Below are 22320 nucleotides of genomic sequence, written 5' to 3'. Positions count from 1 at the left end.
TCATGTGTTTGTTAGCCATCCGTATGTCTTCTTTGGAGAAATGTCTGTTTAGTTCTTTGGCCCATTTTTTGATTGGGTCATTTATTTTTCTGGAATTGAGCTTCAGGAGTTGCTTGTATATTTTTGAGATTAATCCTTTGTCTGTTTCTTCATTTGCTATTATTTTCTCCCAATCTGAGGGCTGTCTTTTCACCTTACTTATAGTTTCCTTTGTAGTGCAGAAGCTTTTAAGTTTCATTAGGTCCCATTTGTTTAGTTTTGCTTTTATTTCCAATATTCTGGGAGGGGGGGTCGTAGAGGATCTTGCTGAGATTTATGTCGGAGAGTGTTTTACCTATGTTCTCCTCTAGGAGTTTTACAGTTTCTGGTCTTACATTTAGATCTTTAATCCATTTTGAGTTTATTTTTGTGTATGGTGTTAGAAAGTGTTCTAGTTTCTTTCTTTTACAAGTGGTTGACCAGTTTTCCCAGCATCACTTGTTAAAAAGCTTGTCTTTTTTCCATTGTATATCCTTGCCTCCTTTGTCGAAGATAAGGTGTCCATAGGTTCGTGGATTTATCTCTGGGCTTTCTATTCTGTTCCATTGGTCTAGATTTCTGTCTTTGTGCCAGTACCATACTGTCTTGATGACTGTGACTTTGTAGTAGAGTCTGAAGTCAGGCAGGTTGATTCCTCCAGTTCCATTCTTCTTTCTCAAGATTACTTTGGCTATTCGAGGTTTTTTTGTATTTCGATACAAATTGTGAAATTATTTGTTCTAGTTCTGTGAAAAGTACCGTTGGTAGCTTGATAGGGATTGCATTGAATCTATAGATTGCTTTGGGTAGAACAGCCATTTTGACAATATTGATTCTTCCAATCCGTGAACACGGTATGTTTCTCCATCTGTTTGTGTCCTCTTTGATTTCTTTCATCAGTGTTTTATAGTTTTCTATATACAGGTCTTTTGTTTCTTTAGGTAGATAAACTCCTAAGTATTTTATTCTTTTTGTTGCAATGGTGAATGGTATTGTTTCCTTAATTTCTCTTTCTGTTTTTTCACTGTTAGTATATAGGAATGCAAGGGATTTCTGTGTGTTAATTTTATATCCTGCAACTTTACTATATTCATTGATTAGCTTTAGTAATTTTCTGGAAGAGTCTTTAGGGTTTTCTATGTAGAGGATCATGTCATCTGCAAACAGCGAGAGTTTCACTTCTTCTTTTCCTATCTGGATTTCTTTTACTTCTTTTTCTGCTCTGATTGCTGTGGCCAAAACTTCCAACACTATGTTAAATAGTAGTGGTGAGAGTGGGCACCCTTGTCTTGTTCCTGATTTCAGGGGAAATGCTTTCAATTTTTCACCATTGAGGGTGATGCTTGCTGTGGGTTTGTCATATATAGCTTTTATTATGCTGAGGTATGTTCCTTCTATTCCTGCTTTCTGGAGAGTTTTAATTATAAATGAGTGTTGAATTTTGTCAAAGGCTTTCTCTGCATCTATTGAGATAATCATATGGTTTTTATCTTCCAATTTGTTAATGTGGTGTATTACATTGATTGATTTGCAGATATTAAAGAATCCTTGCATTCCTGGGATAAAGCCCACTTGGTCATGGTGTATAATTTTTTTAATATGTTGTTGGATTCTGTTTGCTAGAATTTTGTTAAGGATTTTTGCATCTATGTTCATCAGTGATATTGGCCTGTAGTTTTCTTTTTTTGTGGCATCTTTGTCTGGTTTTGGAATTAGGGTGATGTATTATCTATTCTTAATCCACTGTTTCTCTGGTTAAAACTACAAGAAACACAGTCAGAGTAAACAGTTTACATTCCATAACACATTGAGGATAGTTTATAAGTAAATGGAGACACACATATATTTTAGGTTAAATAAGCTATTGGGTGCTAGCCCAGCAACCATATAGCCAGGTAAATATAATTTCTATGAGAAAATATAGCTGTCATCTATAGGTTAACTTTTGGAAGGGGGCTATGCTCACCACTATACCATCAACATGGACTATGGATTAATTTTTGGAATGTGACCCATTTTAAGAAGAGGCCTGAAAATTGCTTTTTACTAACGTTTCACTTTGAAATAATTTTAAACTTACAGAAAAGTTCCAAAGAATTAGAGTTCTCATTTGCCCTTCATTCAGCTTCTCTAATGATAACATTTTACATAATTACAGTATAATTTTCAGAACCAGAAAATGAACATTGACATAATACTGTTGAGCAATCTGCAGACCTTATTCAAATTTTACCAGTTTTCCTGCTAACATTTTATTTCTGTCTCAGGATTTAGTTCAAGATCTCACTGCATGTAATGTCATTAGTCTCTAATCGGTGTTAATTCCTCAGTCTTTCTTTGTCTTTCATGATCTTGACATTTTGAAGAGTTCCGGTCAGTTTGTTTTATAGGCTGTTCCTCAATTTGAATTTGTCTGATCTTTTCTCATGATTACACTGGTGTTACACATTTAACAAGAACACTTTGGAAGTGATGTTTTGCTTTTTTCAGGGCAACATATCAGGAGTTATACGATTTCTATGCTTTATTACCAGTGATATTAACCTTGATCATTTGGATAAGATCATGTCTTCTACAGTTCTCTACTATAAATGTATTATTTTCCCATTTGTAATTAATAAATGCCTTGTGGGACTATGTAATATCGATACTTTGAGGCTATGCAAGTGTACAGTTTATATTATATATTCTCCCACTAATTTTAATTTCATCAGTGGTTCTTACATGCAATAATTACTACTCTAGTATTTATCTAATGATCATTTTCATATTTTCCTTATTTTCTATATACTCATCAACTGAAATTCCACTGTAAGGAAGAGCTCCCGTTCTCTCTCATTTATTTATTCAATTATGAAAAAATAACTATTCAATAGTCTACACAACTATGTTAATGTAGACTTACAGATATTTAATTTATTCTTTGAGTTATAATGCAATAGTATACTTAGCTATCTTTTTGTTCAAGTTGTTCTAGCTTTGGCAATAGGGTGCTCCTGCATGTGGGCTTCTGTATCTTTTCAACATGTCGTTATAATTTTTTGAATACTTACTTTCTGGGATCAGATGTTCTATTTCAACCTGCATTTTCCCTCCCTAGCCTTGGAGTCAATCATTTCTTCAAAAAGCCCCAGTTCCTTTTATTGAAAAATGGTGTTAAGAAACCAAGATATGGGTGCTAGGAGTATTTGCTGCTACTGAAATATCACTGCTTCCAGGCCCTCTCAGCAGACACAGCTAGGAAACATACATATGTATACTAACCCACTTACACACATCTCTGTTTCTATTTTAATCTACCTCTATGTGAATGAGTCTATACAGATCCCTCAAATACCAATACCACAGGATTCATTCTACCCTTCTTACTTTCCTCCTCGTATCTGTTTTTCTCTGACGTTGAGAAAATTAGCTCTCATTATCCACACCATATTTTCTTCTTTGTTCAATCCTTGCACAGACATAAAGTCATGTCAGAATTGCTAACTCAGGCCCCTATTTCCAGAAGAAACAGGTGTACTAATCATAGCACAATGTGTATTTTTCTCTTTGCATTTAGCCTTACTCTATATAGTAAAAATATTCTTTTCCAAAATCACTTAGGTTGTTCTTTTCTTCCCTATCCCCTCAATGTAGTTATGTTATTCATTTGGAAGGCATTTAAGTTCATTTTCCACTGTCGTATACCATTTTGGGCTCTCCACCTCCCAATTTGATTTATTTATTAGATATGTGAAACATTAGAGTGTTTCCAAGAGTCAGAGATTTGTAAAAAGGTCCACTCAAAGAAACGTCTCTTTGTCCTCATCCTTGTTCCTCCGTCTCTCACTCCCCCACTTTATACCCCATTCTCACTTTACTTTCTGTAGGTAACCAGTCTCATTAGTATCCTTCTTGTAATCTTTTGCAAAATTCAGTAGATTTTTATATATGTGATCAAATTTCTGTATTTCTATAAAGGATAGCATACTCTAGGTATCATTTTGCAGTTTACATTTTCCACTTAATAATATACCCTGGAAATAGTCTCATATTAGTTCATAGAAAACTTCCTTATTCTTCTTTACTGATGCATTATTCTCCATTTGTGGATGTATCATAATTTATTTTACTACTTCCCTACACATGGTAATTTAGGCTGTTCTTAATATTATGTGACTGCAAACAATGCTGAAATAATCAATGGCTATGCATTGTCACGTTGCTGGAGGTTTATTTTAGGGTATATTCTTAGACATGGGACTGCTGGATCAAAAGAGTACAAGGGTAGCTTTCTTAGGTATCATCAAATTTTCCCCAAATAGGGTTATACCAGTTTGCATTCTCATCAGCAATGTATTGTCATACTTAAAAATTTTCACCAGCATGATAGGTGAGAAATGATATCTCAGGATAGTTTTAACTTGAATTTCTTAGAAATATTTTTAATGCAGATGGACAAAGGACATTGAGGGGAAGCTCAGATGGACAGACAAGACCTTCACAAAGAGATAAAATGGAACTTAGGAATGTCCTGACAAGGGATATATGTATACCTATGGCTGATTCATGTTGAGGTTTGACAGAAAACAGCAAACTTCTGTAAAGCAATTATCCTTCAATAAAAAATAAATAAATAAAAAGTTAAACAAACAAAAGACTAAAAGTCACTTACGGAGCCTAGGAAAAGATGATGCTTCTGAAGCATTGGAGAAAGTGAAGAAAAGTTGTTTCTGAAGTGTTAAAGAAAGTGAAAAGCACTAATGCAAAGATTGAAGTGCCCCAATGGAGAAATAAAGGGAAATAGAACATTATCTGTAGTGCATAAGATAGGCTTAAAAAGACTGACTTATTTCTACATGAAAGATAAAAGGCTAAAAAATTATGCTCTGAGACTTCCTTGGTGTCCAGTGGTTAAGACTCTGCTTTTCCAATGCAGGGGGTGTGGGTTCAATCCTTGGTCAGGGAAACAACATCCCACAGGCTGTGGGGTACAGCCAAAAATTAAAAAAAAATGTAATACATATTAAAATTTTTTTTAAAAAAACTATGCTTAAAGCAGACTTGAAGTCTTAGAAAAATCTCAGTCTTAACAATAACTGTGATCTAAAAACCAGCAGCAAGGGATGTAAAAGCTATGTAGCTCAGCAAGATTAGACAGACTGACTATGGATGGTTGGGACAGCAAAAGCAGAGTCTGGTGACCCACCTAGGCCATGAAGTCCCTGGTAGGGACTCAGATCTACTTACAGCACCAAGAATGAAGAAGAGCTTATGAATCATTCATTTTTAAGAATAGGGAAAAAGGATGGCTTTAGAAATGATCAAACAATGATTATATGAATGATCAAACCATCCAAGTGAGATTTTTATATGTGCGAAAAAAATAACAAAACACCCAAAGAAATCTGTCAAATGTAGAAGAAATCATATTGCAAAATGAGTAACATAATCTCTGACAAGCAGGCCTCCAGAATGAAGCTAAAATGATAGTCCTGGTCAGCAGTGAGGAATCAGTCATATTAATTTCAGTAAAGTTTTCAATTCTATTTTATTAGCCAAAATTTAGACCAGAGATTAAGGAGGTTTTTGTTTTTTTTTTTACCTAAGAAGTCTTTAGAATTAATTTATATTAAGGTACAAATAACAAGTACCTGCAATCAGAAGTATGAATTCCTAGGTAGCTTAAGAGCTGGACTCTGGGAAGTTAGCACCGATAAGGACAAGTAAGTAGGAGAAAGAAGGAAAATAATTAGGCAAATATTAATATATTGTGTTTCTTTTATGCTCTAAGCATCACTTAGCCCCTGGAGATATAATGGTAAATAAATGGGAAATCCCTGCCTTTAGCTTGTCTGGGAAGAACAGTGACAGTGTAATGAAATTTTTATAATAGTACATAAAAAGAAAAACAAAGTCGTGGACTGTAAATGGGCAGAGATGGGGACAAGTCTCACAGAGGAGGTGACCACTGAAGAAGAAAGTCTGTTGGTGGAAAGGGTAGGTGTGTGTCTTAGAGGACAGTTCAGGCAGAAGGACCAGTACCTGCAAAGGGACAGAGGTATGGTGGATCCGTAACAAGTGGTATTTTAAAAGTCATGTTGGACTCCAGTGAGGCATTTAACACTCCCTTAAAATCATCATATTTGCAAATAACACAAATGGGGGCAGGGTATGAGAATGGTGTTTGAAATGATATGATGAAGCTTCCAAAATAACCTCAGAGAAATGAACTGAAACTCACTGCTCCCTTTCCTTGTGCAAGAAAAGTAGGCATAAACACAAAATGCAGAATGGCAGACAAGGTTAGGAGCGGGCAGAGAAGTGCCACTGAACTGTAAAGTGGGGAAGTAACCAGTGAACAGGGCAGTTCATTTCACGAGAGAGGTCAGGCCCTGAAAAACAAACAAGAGTCAAGCCAGAGAAGCTTTCTGGATTCTAGTATTGATTGGCTGCGTAATAAATACCGGATTCCAAGGAAGTCTGTTTAGGTAAACCTCAGTATCCTCATCTGTCAAAGGGATAAAATTACCTCTGTGTGTGTACTCAGTCATGTCTGACTCTTTGTGATCCCATGGACTGCAGCCCACCAGGCTCCTCTGTCCATGAGATTTTTCAGGAAAGAATACTTAAGTGGGTTGCCATTTCCTCCTCCAGGGGATCTTCCTGAGCCAGTCACCAATCTCATGTCTCCTGTGTCTCCTGCATTGCAGATGGATTCTTTACCTGCTGAGCCATTGGGGTGGTTCTTAAGCCAGTGATATTTGGGAAGGTTGAAGAGCATTCTAAGAGTCATGAGGTGACTAAGCTGGAAGTCCTAAGGCAGGGTGTCCTATATTGAACCTGAACTGAAGGCTGGGAGGTGATCTCCAAACTGCTTTCTACCACCCACGTGATAGATGATTACAAGGAAAACAATCAGCTGTTCTCTATTTCTGGGAAAATGAGAACAAGAAGAAAAAGAACAAAAGAAAATGGGATCAAATTGCAGTGTGAAGACTGTTAAATGACAGAATGAATTTGTCCCGGAAGTTATGGGTATGCCTTTTGGGAAAGTCTTTAGAAAAAAATCTGAAGTCCAAGATGGTTCTGGGCAGGGTCACCAGCTGTGGCTGCAAGTAGTTGGATGAGCCAGAAGTCATTTCAGCGCCCTTCCTATCTCTGGTTTCTGCAGTTGTATAATCGTGTGCATCAATGGAGTAATACCTAATTACCCCATTTATACACTTTATGTGTCTATTAATATGGACAACAGTTTCCTTTCTATTTTACTAGTAAAGTTTTGAATACAAATGTGACTCGGCCTCTCCCCATTACAGCTCTGCATTCAGAGCTAATTGCCTCACAGAACACTTAAGGAGTCATTTTTCATTATGATGGTGAGCAAGGGAAGGCAGATGGCAGAGTCATGTTATTGATTTGATGATCCTTCCCTGGCTCCTTGAATAAATAGAACTGAATGTGTGGTCATTGTATCCAGACTTTTAGGGCCTTCAAGGTTCAGTACAAATTATGTCAGACAGAAGGTTCATGGGGCAAAAATCCATTTATTCCTCCAAGGCTTCTAAACGATGATCCCAGGGACCACGTAGACCTCAAACCACCTCCTGGGAGCCTGGTGGACCAGTTTAGCCTCTCAGGTCTTAAGGAAAAGGATGAGCTCTCTCTTAAGCTTTGTCGGTGCTTTAGTTGAACTTGCTGCCCATCAGTTAGGGATGTTGACCCAATTCAGATGGGTTCTGCTGATTTGCAAATAAGGTTGGCGTGGGATGAACTGGCAGGCTGAGATATACACACACTGCTACATATAAAACAGATAACACTAAGGAGAACCTACTTTATAGTTCAGGGAACTCAGTGTTTTGTGGTGACCTAAATGGGAAGGAAATCCAAAATAGAGGGGATATTCCCTCTGATGTACAGTAGAAACTAACATAATCTTGTAAAGTAACTCTATTCTAATAAAAAATAATTTAAAAAACTAAAGTGAATGAAAGGCGGTAAATCATTCACTTGTCGAAGGCTACTCTTTCCCTGAGAGCACTTAGAGAAAGATATTCTGGTGCATTAAGGCATTAATTAATTATAATCAACATTTACCTTTTTTAGAATCACATTACTACTGCTGCTGCCTGTTCTCCCACCATTCATTAAAAACTAAGGCATAGCAAACTGACAAATACCTTTGGTCGACAGTAAAAGGTAGGATCTGGGACTAAATCAGCTAACAATATAACAAGGAATTTTGATGAAAATGTGAGCGTACTCCCACTGGATTTATTAAGGGACCACTGGTCCTCTGAAGTGGTCCTAAGAAAAACATTTACATGAGAAGACAGAATTCCCAGGACCCTTGATCCATGTTTTCTTAGCACGTTGTCAGTTTGCTGGTAAGGAGACATATTTCCTCAAGTTACTTAATTCTCCTTTTTGGATCTAGGGAGTTCCTTTCTGTCTGCCTTCTGGTAAGTGGATTGTTATTATTATTTTTTTTTCAGGTTATATTTTTCAACCTGGCTTAATGAACATGAGGAAGAGGCAAAGTCCCTTCCTGCATGACGGATACAGAGACTCTGGTTGTAGTTCCTGTTCAATGTTAACCTGAGACAAGTCTTGCCCCAAATCTGGCTCTCCAAGTTTCCAACCAGAGACTCTGGTTGTAGTTCCTGTTCCATGTTAACCTGAGACAAGTCCTGCCCCAAATCTGCCTCTTCAAGTTTCCAAGTTCATGTGGGATAAAAAAAAAAATGTGGGATAAAACTAAGTGATTTCTAAGGCCATGTCCAAAGTTCCCAAAATTCTAAAATTCTCTGATACTCAGGCCACCCATCAACCCTTGTTAAATGCAGGAAGCAGCCTTCTGCTAAGTTCCCCTAAACTTATGTAATGCAGGACTATTTAATTAATAATCAGCTAAAAGTAAAATGTCTTATTATTGGCAGTTTTTTAGATGCACCATGGTGTTAGCTATCAAAAGAAATACCTATGGGGTCAGGGGTACTGGTTTAGCTTTTGCAATTTATTCATGCCCACAGAATTCTTATTTTGTTGTTTTTTTTTTTTGCTTCAAAGGCAGTTTGCTTATTCCAAACAAATCTTGGTTTTTCCCTTTGACTTTGTAAGTTGACTTGCTGAGTTGATATTTTTTCCTATTTTTCTCTTTGACCACAGTAATTATTTACCAGTCATTTCTAGAAATACCTGAAAGGGGTGACACATGGGGAGAAAAAAAAAGAAAAATGTGTTGACCATGCTTTCAGAGCTGATAGTCTCATTTTTCATGTCCATAAATTCTGACTTTTTATGTGAGTTTGTTTCTAATTACTCTATCTTGAAAGTATTTGAATCAGTTAATGTTTAGGGTGTTTTACTCACTTCTGCAGTATGTTTAATTAGCCATGTTCACTATTCTTCAAGTTTGTTGTCTTTATTTTCTTCTTTCTTTCATTTATACATTATCAATTTCTCTCAACTGACAACATCATTTATACATTATCAATTTCTCTCAACTGACAACAGTGCAAAAATAAACTCTAACATCTCAAATGGGAGAACGAAGGCGATGTCATTTCACAGTGATCCTAGTCAGTAAAAGAAAAAGCTTGCCAGCTTATACTATCCTAAAAAAGCACACGGCTAACCCCCAAATCCCCCCCATTCCCCCGCACTAATCCCGCAAAAAAAAAAAAAAAATATTTGGAAAGAGCACAGTGGTGTGAAATTTTCTGGTTTTAAATTCTGGCTCCATCACTTAATCACCATGTAGGTAAGTAACAGGGTTTTCCTGATGGCTCAGCAGGTAAAGAATTCTCCTGCAATGCAGGAGGCACAGGAGACACAGATTCGATTCCTGGGTCAGGAAGATCCCCTGGAGGAGGGCAGGGCAACCCACTCCAGTATTCTTGCCTGGAGAACCCCATGGACTGAGGAACCTGGCAGACTACAGTCCAAAGGGCCTCAAAGAGTCAGACACGGCTGAGTGACAAAGCACGCGTGCACATGCACAGGCAAAAAAGCCCCATGAATTAATTTTCCTCATCCGTGAAATAAAAGTGATAATATATATACTATAGGGCGATGTCAATTCAACAAACATAAAGAACAGAGTAGATTGTGCTAATGGTGTGGGTTAATGGTAAAAACTACACCAGACACTGATACTTTTTATTTGCTAGATATATTCTGTGAGGTTATTCATCCTGTGTACAAGTAATAAGTGGACATTTATTTCACAAGGTTCAGTATATTTTTTTGGTCATAAATGGTGGAACTGAGTTGTGCTCTTTCAAACTTAAATAAAATGGTTTTGCAAAAAGTTATTATCCAAGAAATAAATCACAGTCTAGAATTATAAAAATACAACAACTTTATGATAGGTTTAGTACATGTTACATTGAAAATATAATTTGTTTTATTATTTTGTGTCATCTTTCACTGATATTCTGATTTTTCTTGAACCTTAAATCTAAGCAAGTAAGTTTTATAGATATTTTTTAATCAAAGGTACAGTGTTGGGCTTGATTTTAGTCCCTAAGAATACAGCTTGACTCCTACATGAATCATAAAAACATAAGGTTCATTCTATCAAAGATTATGGGCTTGCAATTATACTGTAATTAAAAATAAATAAAAATTAAAAAATGATTATAGGCCTGAAGTGAAATTTTACCTAGTAAAGTTTACAATTGTATAGTATATATCTACTTATTTTCTATATATGTTTTGGTGAAGAAGTTCTACCATTTAAGGATAACTAGTTTTATTCATTCACTGAATACTTATCAAGCAACTCCTAAGTACAAAGAATTTGTTAGCTACAAGGGATTCAAAGATAAACTGAGATATAACCACTGCCCTCAGAGAGCTTACTATCCAGGAGGAAAGTTTAAAAAAGTACACAGTGACTTTGACACAAGTCACAAAGCAGTAAAGAAATGACCCAGCAAATTGTATAGGATTTCATGAGCAAAGGGTCACGTTTGTATGGAGGGAACTGAAAAGGCTCCATGGAAGAAGTGGCATTTGAACTGGGCTTCGAACATGGGCAGCTGAGAGGGAGGGCATTTCAGAAACAAGGGACAACAGTGAGCATGACAGATGACATACACACACCCATGAAATCACAGGAAGAAATACACAGGTGGAATTCCAACCATAAAGACAATCTACCCAGTCATTGTTCTTGTCTCTTAGATGAGGAAACAGGGCTCAGGTGGTTAAAATCACTGCACACGGGTCCCAAACTAGCCAGAGGTGCTGTGCTGGTGGGCACTCGCAAGGATTCCATGCCTGCTAACCCTGAAAGGCGGCTGGACAGAGGTCAAGGAGGACCTTACATCCCAGAGTGAATGTCTGGGCTCACTTCAACAGGCAATGAAAAGTTAGCAAAGGTCTATGAGAAAGGGAGTGATAGAACTATGTCTTCCTTTGGCAGAAGTCCAGATGGGAGGCAAACAGGGCCTGAGCAAAACAAAACTGGAGGGAGTGAAAACGGCAGAAGGAAGTCTGCTCTACCTGCCTCAGGGGTAAAACCTAAAGAGCTTTGTGGCTACAGGGATGTTGAAGGGGAGAAAGAGAAGGGAGGAAGCTAACTCCAAAGTTTCAAACTTGAGCCACTCGGAAACGGACTTTACAAAAACAGTAAACTCAGGGGACTCCCCTGCTGGTCTGTTGGCTAAGACTCCATGCTCCCAATGCAGGGGACCCAGGTTTGATCCTAGGTCAGGGAACTAGATTTCACAGGGCACAACTAAAGATTATGCATATCCCTGGCACAACCAAATAAATAAATTTAATTTAAAAAAAACAGTAAATTCAGAGAAGAGCTCTTCTGAGGGGTAGGGAGCAGTAACTGGGGAGAGGGGGAAGGAAGAGTGACTTTACACCAAAACTGGAGAAAATCCAGTGATGGCTGAAGATCCGTGGAGTTGAGAGTTAGCATCTGAAAAGTTCCTGCAATGTGCAAAGAGAGCATCATCCTAAAGGGAGAGGGTGGAGAAGGATGAGAAATTGGCTCAGGACCAATCCTTAGGGAATGTACACCTGTACTTAGAGGGCAGATGAAGTAGGCAATGAACACATGGAGGGTGCTCTACATCCATTATCTCTAAGTAAATTCTCAGTAGGCACCTGTGATAGATCGAGGCAAAGAACACCAGAGACAGTTTCCAGAAGTTGGAGAGGCGAGATGGGGGATAGTCAGTCAAACACCACAGAGACACAATGACAAGTGAGAACTGAGGAAAGGGTATTTTAATGACTATGTTTACCGTTTTGCTACTACTGCTGAAAGATATTCAAGCTTAGCAATTGTACATAAGTTTTATTTCACCTCTTTCTCATAACATTGTCTACTCTTTATTCACAAAACTTAACCTGTTTCACAATTGTGGGTTTATTTGCATGGTTACTTGTTTCTGTGCATCTCCACACAGGAACTAACATCTTTGGGGGCAGGGACTCTGTTTTGTTCACTACCATATAATAAATGCTTGACCTGTAGCAGGGATTTTTACAGATTTTTGAATAAATAAATGTAACAAATGAAGATGCATAGTAACTATATTTTGGAAAGAAGATAAAATCAATTTCTCCTGTAGATTTTGTTTACTTTGATTATCAGAGTTTTTTTGACACAAAGTCATATTATTCACAATAGTCCCAGACATTTGTTCTTATCTCTGTTGTACCCTGGGCTCGCTTTCCTCATTTTGTAGTTTATTTTGCCACGAGTGCCCACTGTTTCTCTCTTCTTTATGAAGACACATATGCTGGATGTGACACTAGTGGTCAAGAATCCTCCTGCCAATGCAGGACATGCCAGAGATGTGGGTTTGATCCCTGGGTTAGGAAGACCCCCTGAAGTAGGAAACGGCAACTCACTCCAGTATTCTTGCCTGGAAGATTCAATGGACAGAGGACCCCGGAGGGCTACAAGCCTGGTGGGGTGACAAAGAGTCAGACATGACTGATCACACACACACATTGCATATGCTGGATGTAAACAATGTCTGAATTTGAGGTTAAAAGGTAACCTATGTGACAGACTGTTCTAATAAGTTGTGATACAATTCAGCAGTTTTATTTCTTCTTCCAGCTACCTCGAACAAAAAGAGTACTAAGATCAGATCAACAGGTGTGTTTCTGTAATTTGAAGATACTGTGGCAGAGTTATGGAAGGAAAACAGAGAGTCCTAAGGGACAGGAAACTGTAGAAACTTCTGGAAAATGTAAATTAGTTAAAAAAAAAAAAAAAAAAAAAGGCTTCAGAGGCCTGAGTGCTGCATTGAGAGTTAGCAGACCTGGAGTCTGTTTCCAGTCCACCTCAGAGACCCTCACTGTCTGACTGGTGCTATGAGAGTCATTTACTCACTGAAGTAGGGCAACATGAATGATCCACATTATCCAAACATGCTGGGAAGACTGGGAACTAGCCTTTTTTAGTAAAATTATTTAAGAACTTTTAAAACTTTTTAATTGGAGGGTACTTTACAATATTGTGTTGGTTTCTGCCATACATCCACATAGATCAGTCACAGGTAAATGTATGTCTCCTCCCTCTTGAACCTCCCTCCCACCTTATCCCACTCTTCTAGGTTGTCACAGAGCACCAGATTTGAGCTCCATGCATCATACAGCAAATTCCCACTGGCTAGTTGACCTCTCTGGTGGCTCAGCTGATAGAGAATCCACCTGCAATGCAGGAGATCTGGGTTTGATCCCTGGGTTGGGAAGATCCCCTAGAGAAAGGAAAGGCTACCCACACCAGTATTCTGGTCTGGAGAATTCCATGGACTGTATAGTCCATGGGGTCACAAAGAGTTGGACACGACTGAGCAACCTTCACTAGTAATCTTGCCTGGAGAATCCCATGGACAGAGGAGCCTGGCGGGCTACGTCCATGGGGTTGCAAAGAGCCGAAGATGACTGAAGTGACTAACACTTTCACTTCACAATGTATATGCCATATTTTTAGTTCAACAGTTGGTACGAGTTACTTTTATTCCCTAACATGCAATATATGGAATATAGTTTCTTAACTGGTCTTGAGCATCTGAAAAGGTAAGTTAAGCTACTCCTCAGAAACAATTTATTGCTCTTCCTACCCCAAACTGGCATGACTTAGCATAATGGATAGTAGAACTGTACAACAAGAGTGGAGTGAAACCCATCCTAGGAGTCAAGTCCAATCCAGTCATTTCATGCACATAAAAATACGACCCAGAGATGAAAAGACGTGGCCACCCAGTTAGCTGGTAGCAGAGCTGGATCTGGACCTTGGGTGGGACTTGTGACTCCAAGTCCATTAACTCATACATATGAGCCAAAGTTGTGGTCCTAATACTGCAGGTCCCATGTTACTACAGAATGGAGTCATATTTTCATTAGCAGATTATGTTGTAGCATGTACATATTTGCATTTTATCAAATTCCTATAGTTAAAACACCAGGAAGGAGAAATCTGCCTTTCTTGGCCTTAAACCCAATGCTTAGCAGAACCCTCCAGGTCCTTCCTCCTTCATCTGGATATAAAGCTTTTTCTAGAAGAGGAGTGATTGAGAATCCCATTGTATCTTTATCCAGAGAAGCACAGGGATAAGGGAAGGTCTTGCCTGCTGAAGATCTAGGTGGCCCTGAATTTGACTTCGGGTTTACTCACTCACTGGCAGTATTGGCCCTTGGATGAATCACTGAATCTCTCTTGAGTTTAAGGATTTTTTTTTTTAATTTGTAAAAGTGGGATAATAATAGCTACTTTTTAGGTTCATTAAGAGAATTAAATGAATTAATGTATATAAAGAACCTGCTTCAGTGCTCTCTTCCCTCTTGATCTGCTTTTTGTTATCCTTTCTTTTCATTTGGTCAAACCAAAGGTCTCTTCTTGTCATTATTACCCATGATACTGTGGGCAGACTGTCATTTTAAACATCATATAATATTTCTAGATTTTTCAAAATAATCTGGTCAGCCTGCCAAAACTTCAAAGCCCAAAGGAAAAAGAATTTCACAACCTTAGAACTTCCAGTAGCTTTCATTTTGTTTGTTTTGCCAAACACGAAGCCAGATCAGGGCAAAATTCTACATTTAAGTTAAGCACCTAACTCCTTTCAGGCAGTGGACATTTGGGCCACCAGATTTTTAATCCAGTGATAAAAGTTAATCTGCTTCATATTAGTAAGAATCCACAAACTATGAAATCCATCATCTCCATCGCAAAGTGACAGCAATCATGATCATTTTCTTTTTTTTGGCCTGGAAGCATGATCATTTTCAATTTATGCTTTTGAAGAGTTCTATTTACTTTGTCCACATTTCATCTTAATGTGACTCTAAAATGCTTGGGGACCTTGCTCTCCAAGGTGACGGGTGATATGCTTGGTTGTTCAGTGCTAGGCAGCAGGGTTACTTGATATGCCCTGCTTCCATGGGGATGTCAGCCTTTTAGCCACTCTGAGGTCAAGAGAAAGTGGCTGTGTACACATGTCCACAGCAGAAATCCTACTTTAGCCCAAGCGAGTCTGGCGTGGTTGGCAGGGGTTGTTCATGGGAAATACGAGGATGAAGCAGCAGGTTTACAGAGCCAGGGAGCAGGGAACCTAATTAGCCCAGCACCAGGAGTGCCAAAGAGCCTATTTAGTAATTTTTGTTTTTCTTCTTCCAAGCTACCTAGAGGGAGAACTGCTCATAAACATCTAAATTCATTGTATGGAGAAAAAAAAAAAAAGACTACTGAATGGAGTAATATAAAGGATGAATCTGCAGTTTCTCTTCTGACCTCTGTTAAGAAGAGAGTCATAGAAGGGAGTCCATGCATTTTAGACAGAAGTTAAAAGGGCCATGTCTAATTATTACTTGCTAAATATTACTGGAATATTTGCTGGTAGGAAGAGAATAAAGTCCAAAGACAAGGACATGTTTTGAACTAAAAAAAAAAACCAAAACACTAGTTGCTACTTAAAAGAGATGGTCAGAACTAACCCTTGCTTTTTTTCTGAATCATTTGTTTGTTAGTGCTGACATGAAGGCTCTGAGAGAAAGCCACCATGCTCAAAGGATGCTTCCGCCTTCTCCATATCCTCAAACTCATCCCTCTCTTAAATGCTTTTATTCATGGTAATGAAGAGTGCATTATGAAAAGCATCATTTGACATTTAGGAAGCTATGTTTCAGAAAAGGGCCTGATTAAAAAATTAAAAATTGTACAAAGCACTGCAAGAGGACTTTTAATCTAATAATTAATGTTTATTCATCATTGAATAGATAAGTTCACATTAGGAGACATAAACATCCTAAGAGCCAAGAGAGGACTCTGGGCACCCTGTCTTTTACACAGTGGGAATGGGGTTTGTCCATGAGGCTCCTCCTCCGCTTTCTTCATAACTCCCTCTGACCTCTAACCCTGCACCAATGCTGGAGAAGGCTCTTGAGAACATAAGACTCCTGGTGGTACAATTAGAGAACCAATGAATGGATTCTCGTCCAACTGCTCATTTTATTATTGCTCACTGAGTCTCATAGATAGAAGTGGTTGCTCAAGGCCACGTTTCCCAGGTCTCCTATCATTATCATCAAAAATATTTATGAACTGCTTTCTATACACTGTGATAAGCAGAGGCACACATCTTTATCTTCCTTTCAAGATATGAGATGAACCAAACATTAGCAATGAGATAACCAATGTCAACATTTCCCTCTGAAGAGCCAATATGGTGCCCAAACTATCAATGGAATGCATTTCCTCTCAAATACTGGATGATACTATGATAAGTTTTCATTGACAAGGTACACACCAAATTATCTTGATGAAAAGGGAAAACATAAGTCATTTAGTTTGCATACTGGTGTCAACATTTGCCTTGATTAGAGAAAACACATATGTAAACATTACAAAATTTCTATTGGCACTGTTATTTTTACCCCTGGAAAGTCAAGGGTTTTTCTTAAAAAATACATTGTTTCCCACATCTTACCATAAAAAATTTCAAACATACAGAACAGTAGAAAGAATTTTACAGTGGACTCCAGGAGCCACATCACCTAGATTCTACAATTAACATTTCTTTACTTGCTTTTTATCTGTCCATCTGCTCATCCTACTATCCATCCATCAGTAATACTATGTCTTTTATGCATTTCAAAATAGACTGCAGACAGAAGATAACATTTTATGTTGAAGGAGTAGAATCCATGAGCTTTCCTACTCCTGTAGAGTCAGCTAAAAAAATTATTAGTTTTTTTTTTTAAAGGAAGACAAACTCATCCTCAATTGTGCACACAGATATTCAACACAGTTCAATGTATAGTCACTGTAAACAGTGCGGTAAATTAACTCAAGGTTTTGTCTACTTTTATTAACCCTGTAGACATTTTCAGTACTCCTCCAAATGTTTGACTTTGTGAGGACATGGGCTGTAGATTACAGAAAAATAAGCTCTCTGCTATAGATCACAGGAGAAAATTACCTGGAATGTTAGTAATAAGTATTTTTGTTGCTGTTTTGCTCTGTACTCTAATACTTTCTAATTATTCCTTTAAGTATAGGAATACAGAGACTTATATACACAAATTCTTTTCATTTATAAAGTGAGTTTTATGATACCTATGGCTCACGCTTGTCATAAGGATCAACTGTGAAAAGTAGGAAAACTTTGTAAAGAGTACAACACTACACGCATCTAATATAGCATTACCATTAGTAACTGTAATGCTTCTGTAATATAACACAGCTGAGGTAATGGTCCCCACTGCTGTTTGGCTTTTTCAGATCAGTCAAAAAGATTTAAAAGGTTAAAGGGACAGAGTATTGGCAGTTGCCTTCACTCTGCCTGTCAGTACGTCATCTTGTCAAGGATCTAGAAGAACCTTGGTGTATATCGCATAGACTTGTTTTCATTAGTGAAGTGTTTGTTTTGGACATCATCCCATCCTTGAAACAATACTTCCATTAGCTGGGCACACTACCTATAATTATCCATCTTATCTAACCAATGCCAAGCTATTCTATTTACTGCATCCCATTTACCTTGGTGGTTCTGAAAAGAGAAAGGGGAGGCACTCAACTCAACATATGAGAAGGTTTATTTCATTGAATAAAACAACTAAAAGTGAACTGTGGGTAGAAATTCCTACAAGATATCATCAGGTACCATAACTGACAAGTTTGGAGGTGATGGAGATCCTCTGTTGCCATACAAAAAAAATTCTAATACATGAATATCTTAAAATGTATAAGCTATAAAGTAGGTAGCTTTCATTTTTGTATCTTGTTGGGTACAAATTGAGAAAGTAAGGAGCAAGGTCAGAGTTAACCAGGGAGTTAAGGAAGGAAAAATAAGCAGGGAGATGAGTTCATCATCAGCTTCCATTACTGAGAACCTGCCCACATCTCTTGCACTTTATTTTACCCTTAAGGGGAATTGAAGAGAAATATAGATTTGAAATCACCCTTACCCTCAAAAAGCATCCATTTCACTAAGAGTTGTTTAGAGAAAACAATTGGGAGAAAGAACAATTAGAAACTGTGATCAGAAAGAAGAGGATATGTACAAAGAGAGAAACAGACACACTTTATGATCTAGTAACAAGTTATACTCAACACTGGGCATGTTTACAATATAGACAATGGTCGAAACAATGGGAAGATCTCTAAGAGGATACATGGAGTTACTTCACATTTAAAATATGCTTTTTATGCAGGAAAACGAATATCAGAGGAAAAGACTGGCTGTGCTCAACTAAAGGAGAGGGTTTCCAGGTCTATCAACCACACCTGGCTGGTGCTGACAGCAAGAACATACCTTAAATGTTCCAGGATGGATGCATCAAGCTCTCATCCTCTGATGCCACAAAACATTCCAAACATGCAAGTGAGTTCCTTAATTAGATTCCATATTTATGAAGCAAGCTTCTAATCATATTTATAATTTGGCAATCTATATGACACACATACTGGGAGAAAAGTAGCTACCCAAAACGGTCAAGAACTTGCTTGCCCTGCTAGCAAAAGTACTCATTGTAATTACAATGACTAATTGAAGTGTGTGTGCACATACATACATACATGTGTATATTATATACAAATACACAAATATATTCAACATGCATTTCTAAGCGAAAAACTGGTGAATCTGAATTTATAGCAAGGCAAATAGCTAGATATTTGGATAGAAGTTGTATTCTAATAAAATTTAATCATACTCTGAATTAGAACCTTGCAAATATCTTTATTGCACTATCTGGTAGTACTGTTTATTTCTTCTGCTCTGTCTACATGTTCTGCCTATCTGTTGATGGTGCCTCATTCATCTTACCTGACTGTCCAGGGGGAGGGGCACCTGATGGCCCTCGTGGTAGACAGAGAAACACGGTCAGAACTGCAGCTCTGTTCCCAGCACAGGGTTCAATGGCTATTGGTTTGGGTGCTCCCTGAAAAAGAAAACCCATTCTAAATTTGCATTGTTTACATGATACTGTTACTCTATTTTCTCTTATGCTTCAGGCAGCTAAAATGTATATTCTCAGTAGTTGAAGAGACACCACCTTTCAATTTTTAATAGTTCAATTGAGTATTTTATTGTAGTACTATAGTGGTCATTTACATTTAGAAAACATTTTTCTTGGGACATGTTAGCATGTATTTTTGTAATTTTTGAAAAGGATCCATTGCTTTGCTCTATTTTCATCTTTTTTTCTTTAACAGAGTTTATTTTTTAGTGAAGTGAGGTTTACAGAAAATTAAGAGGAAGCTAGAGATATTTTCCATAAACCCACTGCCCCCATGCACAGCCTCCCTGATTATTAACATCCCCACTAGAGTAGCACATTTGTAAAAACTGATGAACCTAGAATGACACATCTCTAGCAACCAGAGTCCACAGTTGACGTTAGAGTTCACTCTCGGTGTTGTGTATTCCACGGGCTTGGACAGACACATGATGACATGTATCCATCACTACAGTATCATATAGAATAGTTTTCTGTGCTCAGTCACTTCAGTCTTGTCTGGCTCTTTGCAATCCCATGGACTGTAGTCCATTAGGTTCCTCTGTCCATGGACTGCATCAGGTAAGAATACTTGTTTGAGTGGGGTGCCATGCCCTCCTCCAGTGGATCTTCCCAACTCAGGGATCAAACCTGTGTCTCCTGTGACTCCTGCATTGCAGACAGATTCTTTACTGCTGAGCCACCAGGGACGCCCAAAGAGTAGTTTAACTGCCTTTAAAATCCTTCGTGCTCTGCCTGCAACTCCAGGAAATTACTGATCTTTTTATTGTCTCCATAGATTTGCATTTTCCAAAATGTCATATCATATAGTTGAAATCATACAGTATTTAGCTCTTTCACATTGACTTATTTCACTTAAAAATACACATTTAATGTTTGTGTCTTTTCAATGTTTAGGGCTCCATAATATTCCATTTTCTTGATGTGTTATACTTTATTTATCTATTCAATTCCTGAAGGACATCGTGATTGCTTCCAAACTTTGGTAATGCTGAATAAAGCTACCAAAAACATCCGTGAACAAGCTTTTGTGTGCACATAAATTCTCAACTCCTGTGAGTAAATATTAAGGAGCATGATTGCTGGATCACACAGGACCTTGTGTCATTTAACACTAAATCCTGGCACACTGTAGATGTCAACAGGCTTACATCTGAATAAATAAATGTATTTCAATATATTTGATATTTGATATGTAATCTGTGAGCCACAAAGTTGTATAACTTCTGTTGCTTTTTTACAATTGCTTCTTCTCACCAATGATAAAATAGTTTATCTAATCAAACCCAAAATATTATATCTTTAAAAATGTTTTCCCAGTTTTATTCAGACATAATTGACATAGAGCAAGACACATCTTTAATATCATTTCAGTGAAATACATATATAATAATCACCCATCAATAGATTTTTTAATTAATTAATTAACTGTAATTTGGGCTACCCTGGGTCTTCATTGCTGTTTATGGGTTTCCTCTAGTTGTGGCAAGTGGGGGCTACTCTAGTTGTAGAGTGAGGGCTTCTCATTGTGGTGACTTCTCATTGCAGAGCACCGGCTTGAGGGCACTGACTCTGTGTTGCCCCACGGTAAGTGGAATCTTCCTGAACCAGGGATGGAATTCATGTTCCCTGTATTGGCAGGTGGACTGTAAACCACTAGACCACCAGGGAGGTCCCCACCAATGCATTTCTATTAAGTCATATAACTCTCAGTTCAGTTCAGTCACTCAGTCTTTGCAACCTGGCATGAATGTAGCATGCCAGGCCTCCCTGTCCATCACCAACTCCCGGAATTTACTCAAACTCATGTCCATTGAGTCAGTGATACCATCCAACCATCTCATCCTCTGTTGTCCCCTTCTCCTCCCGCCTTCAATCTTTCCCAGCATCAGGGTCTTTTCAAATGAGTCAGTTCTTTGCATCAGGTGGCCAAAGTATTGGAGTTTCAGCTTCAGCATCAGTCCTTCCAATGAGTATTCAGGACTGATTTCCTTTAGGATGGACTGGTTGGATCTCCTTGCAGTCCAAGGGACTCTCAAGAGTCTTCTCCAACACCACAGTTCAAAAGCATAAATTCTTTGGCGCTCAGCTTTCTTTACAGTCCAACTCTCATATCCATACATGACTATTAGAAAAACCATAGCTTTGACTAGATGGACCTTTGTTGGCGAAGTAATGTCTCTGCTTTTTAATATGCTATAACTTTAGAAATAAGATAAATGAACACAGGAAAATGATTACATGTGATGCTAGTACTTTATTAAGTACTTACTATGGATTAGGTGTTCGAAGTGCTCTATATATATTAATTTATTTAAATCTTACAACTGGATAAGATGAGAACACTGAAGCAAGAAATTAAAAAAACTTGCTCAAATTTACACAACCAGAAAGCAGCAGGGGTGAGATTTAAACTCAGGTAGGTTGCTTCCTGAGTCAATGTTCTTAGCAACACAATGCAGTTTATCATATTGTGAATGTAGGAAAATTCATGCACCCACATCCATACACATAAACACATGTGTAAGTGCACATGTGTGAACACATACAATCCATGCACACACGTGTGAACAAAAGCACACACAGAATTTAAGTTTAAATACGATGTACCTTTGAAACAACAGAAATGTCATTTTACCTGAGGAATGCTGATTTTGGCTATTTCCCTCAAAAAGTGCAGGTGGGACATGCTTGACTTATCAAAGAAACATCTACTTATAAAGGCAAAATTAAATAGAAGATCAATGTATGGCAAAAACCACTACAATATTGTAACGTAATTAGCCTCCAACTAATTAAAAGAAAAAAAGAAAAAATACC

At 37.8% G+C, this 22320-nt stretch overlaps 1 protein-coding gene across 2 annotated transcripts in view; it reads right to left on the bottom strand.

Annotated features, from left to right (window-relative positions):
* ATRNL1 (attractin like 1) overlaps positions 1-22320 on the bottom strand; it is a 746492-nt gene that overhangs the window by 110366 nt on the left and 613806 nt on the right. Inside the window, exon 28 of one of the 2 annotated variants that reach the window (XM_065923396.1) lies at positions 19308-19422. The exons of the other annotated variant lie outside the window; for it this stretch is intronic. Coding sequence (XP_065779468.1) covers positions 19308-19422 — 115 coding nt within the window. The remainder of the gene's footprint in view (positions 1-19307; positions 19423-22320) is intronic. 2 annotated transcript variants of the gene reach the window in all.

This window comes from Muntiacus reevesi, chromosome 2 (genome assembly GCF_963930625.1).
Source record: "Muntiacus reevesi chromosome 2, mMunRee1.1, whole genome shotgun sequence".
Lineage (NCBI taxonomy): Eukaryota > Metazoa > Chordata > Mammalia > Artiodactyla > Cervidae > Muntiacus > Muntiacus reevesi.
The sequence above is the reverse complement of the archived record's forward strand: the minus strand, read 5'-3'. Positions and strand labels throughout refer to the sequence as shown.